Source organism: Porites lutea, chromosome 2, assembly GCF_958299795.1.
Source record: "Porites lutea chromosome 2, jaPorLute2.1, whole genome shotgun sequence".
Classification (NCBI taxonomy): domain Eukaryota; kingdom Metazoa; phylum Cnidaria; class Anthozoa; order Scleractinia; family Poritidae; genus Porites; species Porites lutea.
This window is the reverse complement of record NC_133202.1, coordinates 2,775,001-2,780,000: the sequence shown is the minus strand read 5'-3', so window position 1 is coordinate 2,780,000 and position 5,000 is coordinate 2,775,001. Positions and strand designations below refer to the sequence as shown.

The window sequence follows — 5,000 nt, the reverse complement described above, 5'->3', positions numbered from 1 at the left end:
ATTCTCACTGCCCTCACCACCTCCACTCCCACTACTTCTACCACCGCCTCTGACAGCGCCACTGCCACTACTTCTACCACTTCCACTACCAATGCCACTACAACTACCACTACTACAGACTATCACTGCCACTGCCACAGCCACTACCACTACCACCAACACTGCCACTACTACTACCACTATCACTACTACTACTATAACTACCATCACTACTACTACTACTACTACTACTACTACTACTACTACCACTACCAAAACCACTGCATTTATCATCACACCACCACAACCACTACAACTTCCAAAGCCACCACAACTACTACTACCACTACCACTATCACTACGAGTACCAGCAATACTCCCAATGCCAAAGTTACCACCATTATTGCTAGTTGCCACAACCACTATCATTACTTTTTTCTCCAGCTGTACTTACAGCTAATGGCGTGACTCCGATGAAAGACGGCTTGATGATGGCTTTAAAGGAAATTGTGACCAACGGTAAGTCTTTGTTATTAACGTCTATTTACTCAGAGTAATACATATACACCCAGTAGTTTAAACACCCAGTAGTTTAAACTACTGGGTGTATATGTACAGAACGATCTCAACGATCTTTTCGCTGAACTTTGATTGCTGATGACAATCATACGGCCGGGTATCGGTCTAATCTACAGTTTATTGACAGCTAAATGTACTGATTTATCTTTATTAATCGACTGCAGTACGTATTTGAAGGACGTAATCCAACACTACTATTGTCAATTCAGTCCGGTGTCCGCTTAATAGTATACAACTAACCCCCGAAGGCAAAGTGAATGGTGGTTTGGTTTATACCGAGACGCGAAGCGTCGAGGTACTATTAATATCTAGCGCTACGAACCGACCCTGAGGGGGATAGTTGTTTTAGTATTTACCAAATCAGTTGGATGAAAATCAAAAAGGACCTTTTTGTAAATAAAAGACGTCACTTAGAGTTTGTTTACGTTTCAGTTGACTGTGTTTCGGTGATGATTTTTTATGATTTTGTTGCAAATTTAGAAAGATCTTTGTTTTTCTACCAACCATTAAACACGAACAAGCCAAATTCTGTCTCTTTCTTGGTATTTCTTGGTGCAGCTGCTTTATTTAGCGCTAAAATTTCATCTTTCGAAACTGTCGCGAAACGAGAAGCCATTTTGAATCCCGTCCCAAAAAAGTCAGTATCCAAGGATATTCCAAATTTCGGGAGCCAATCAGAACGCGCGAAAATTGCTATCCACTGAATTGTAAATACTAAAGGTTTTTAACAATAGAAATTAGCCAAATACAATTTATTTTAGTGCCGGCCCGCGTCCGCTTAATAGAGGTTTTCGCTGAATAGGGGTAAGTTATAAAGGGAAACATAAGACGTTAATTTCGAGACCCGGCTTAGTGTCCGCTTAATTGGGGGTCCTCCATGTAGAAGTTAGCTATGACTGCGGAAACTGGGCTTCCAATAGCAGCGCTATCTTGATGTTCATAAATTGCGCGCGCGCTCGCTCCATCATACTGAAAGTATGTGGACCTTAAAACAAAGTTTAAAAGGTCAGCAATCTGTGCAGGTGTTAATGTTGTGCTATTGGAGAGGCTTGGGTTACTCTCTTAATCTTAAGTACATATAATCACACTGACATGTACTCCGACTGGTTTTAAATTAAATACTTACATTGAGAATACTTTCTTCTTTAAATTTGTTAGGGGGTGTAGTTAACGTCAATGGAAGAAAACTTTGCCCGCGTATTATCCTTATGACTGACGGAAAGCCAACGAATGAAAAGGGGAACGAAACACCGCAAGTAAGAAAGAAAACAAAGCAAAACCTCCCTGTTATTTTCCACTCCTTTTACAATCTGGCGAAACATTGCTCATGGTCTGCGTAGCTGGCGGTTTTGTTGGGGAGGGGCAATAGGAGGCGTGGGGTGGGGTCGGGGAGAACAAGCGAGCAGCGAAGATCAGAGGAGAAAGGGCTAGCTTCCTCTCACACCAAAAACTTATAGCCTGCAAAACGGACAGAACGCAGCCCTGGCTAAGTCCATCAGTGAAACAGCGCCGAAATACGTCTTCTGGGCTCCTACCTGTTCACAAGGATTTAAGTACGCGCTATAATTAGCCTGTTAAAGAGCCATTGTGGATTTCCCAATCAGGTGGAAGGGAAATTCGAAACGCACTTCTGGTGATTCGTTGTGTCAGTTACATACATGCATATTAAATACATACTTTATTGTTACCTCCCCTAAGGGGGTTTTCAGTTACACGGGCTACGTATACATTGCCGAAGAAGTAAATAATTTTACTTTTCACATTTGGTTACCAATATAACTGATCTGCGCGCCTACCGTTTACACCTGAAAATAAAAATAAAACTTCTGATCGTAATCAGAAAATATTTTGTTACGGTGGTTCTTGACGTTGGATTAGAGATGACGGCTGTTTAGAATCATAATCATAAAGCGTTAGTGCAAGACGTTTACATTTTTTGCGCAGACACTTTTCGTTGTGGTTGAAAGTAAGTTAGTTAATCCTTTAATTTCTTCGTTAAACTAACCTCGTCCTCCTTCCAGTCCGAGAAAAAAAGTCTTGGCTTTCGAAACTTAGAAGACCATTGAGCTGTTGTTATTTTTAATTATTAGATGGAATATTTTCCCGGACGCACGATTGTTCAAATGCTGAATGCTTGCCGACAAACCTCAATTATAAGTTAACATAGATTATTTTTGGTTGTTTATAACTTTGAAATATGTATAATGACGCCAGTTTAAATAACGGTTGATCCTTTTTGCAATTAATCTCCTTTGTTAAGGCCTTGAATGAAGTGTTGGTGGCTGCAGTACTTTTTGGAGCTCGCTGGCAAGAGGTGGGCCTTCCGCATAAGATTCCGATTGCTTGTGTTGGATGTGGGAATGCAGATAAGGTAATGCATTTTTTCGTATAAATTAAGTTAAATTTTTGATCAATGGTACTTACTAGAGAGCTTTACTAGGATTCTAAGGCGAGGTCGACTTTACTCAATACTAAGTAGTAGTTAGTACGCGCGCGTGAATAGCCGTCGTCATTCTATTACGAAATCTAGCGAAAATATTGTAGTGACAAAAACAAGTTATCAAATGCTAGAAGTTGTTTTTTTTATTGCGATCGGGAGAGGGCTTGCCCTCCTTCGTAATAAAGATAGTTAGGGCTTTCAACAAGTTGCTCGAGATTTTTCAAAAAGTTTTTCCCGTAATTTCAATTCTCAAAAAGTTGCTCCAAAAACAATCAAAAGTTGCTTTTTGTAACGAAAATTGCTCAAAAGTTGCTCGAATAAAACAGAACCTGTTTTGGTCTGATGCTAAATTATGCAAATTGTACAACAATAGTAAGATTTCTAGGCATTAATGTGCATTTCAATTTTTGCAGCGTAACCAGCATTGCTAAAAAACTTTGTCATCAATAAAAATCAAAAAATGTAATGAGCCAATAAAATTGTTGAATGACCTTCTTCACCCCAGACACGCAAGTCAGTCGAGTGTGAATCTTCGTCCACCATTTTAAATTTTCTCTAAAAACCGCTGACCGAGCAGCCCGGCATACATACACACAAGGTGTGTTATTTTTATTTCTATTTTTGTCAAAAATGGAATTAAGGACGTATTTTCTTTATTTTCATACATTCTCTCATACTGTAAATTCAAAATCTAACGAACTCACAGAGCTTGGGGTGCCTATGATAAAACACGTATTTAAACAAGCTATGGCGTCACGCTTGATTTCCAATCTTTGCACCAATTGAATTCGAAACATAGTGGTCCAGTTTCGTTTTTTAAGACAATATATCGGCATTTTTTAAAACCGTTTTATGCTGTCTGACGTGGGAGCCGATGGCTAGGATGGATATGGATTGAACCTTTAAACGTTTGGCCAACCTTTTCAAGTTTCAGTGCTAAGTCAGCAAAAATGGCCAAAAAATATTGTGGTTTGTGTTCCCTGATTGAATTTGCTCGATGTCGCATTCATAACTCCACGGGAGCTTTTTGTGTATGAGCTAATCCACTAATAATTAATGAATTAGTATGGGTAATAGCATGATTAGTAGTGATATTTGGCATAAATACCACGAGTGATATTTCAAAATTGTTATACGTAATTTCACGAGCCGTTGGGCGAGTGAAATTTGAGACAATTTTGAAATATCACGAGTGGTATTTATGGTAAATATCACGTACAAATCATGCTATTATTTGTTTATACTACTACCTGCAAAAGGTTGTAATTTTCACATGTAGGTATAATTTCAAATTAAGCTGAAATACCACTGCTCTAAGCCGATCAAATTGCAGAAATTTCTCATTTAGTAGTATAAAGTTTAGAATTTCATGACTTAAGGCAGCAACATCGTCGTAACATAGCCCCTTGAACACAACTCATCTTAAGGAAGTACTCTGCTACCATGTCTCATAATTTGTTTTACAACATAGCTAAAAAATTCGCCTAATCAAGTTCCGTGCTACATATTCCCGTTGAGCACGCTGATGACGTCAATAAACTATTCCTCGAGTTGTTGTGAGCTTAGCAATCCTCCCTAGACATCAGTCGATCCCAAGTGCATCCATAACTTAACAGTACACGATGAAGCGTTTACTGTGTGTTTATCAGCTAATTTAAGAGAGACGTTTGAATTTGCTGACCGATAGAAGAGAAAATAGGCGAGTGTTGTTGTTGTTGTCATCTCCGCGAGCGGTGCGGGCCATGGTGTGTGCAAATCATTCTTTGCAAAGTTGTTTCTCTCAAAAATAGTCTTTCGGTGAATTAGTAGTTTTCCGGTGCCTCAAGACGGATTTTTACAATCCGGCTTTTTTAGGGCAAACTTTCCGTCAGTTTTCTTCTTAAAAAATAACTGTCAGGTAAAAAAAAATATAGGCGTGTACTTCTTTGAGCGTGAGCTAAAATTTTAGGTTAACTGCTGCATTGATCGCGTTCAGAAACTCATAAGTGGTTGAAACGTGTAA

At 39.1% G+C, this 5,000-nt stretch overlaps 1 protein-coding gene across 1 annotated transcript in view; it reads left to right on the top strand.

Annotated features, from left to right (window-relative positions):
• The window catches only part of LOC140927410 (uncharacterized), a 28,250-nt gene that overhangs the window by 10,655 nt on the left and 12,595 nt on the right, over window positions 1-5,000 (top strand). Inside the window, exons 4-6 of the mRNA XM_073377049.1 lie at window positions 424-498; window positions 1,717-1,814; window positions 2,819-2,929. Of these exons, the coding sequence (XP_073233150.1) occupies window positions 424-498; window positions 1,717-1,814; window positions 2,819-2,929 (284 nt within the window). The remainder of the gene's footprint in view (window positions 1-423; window positions 499-1,716; window positions 1,815-2,818; window positions 2,930-5,000) is intronic.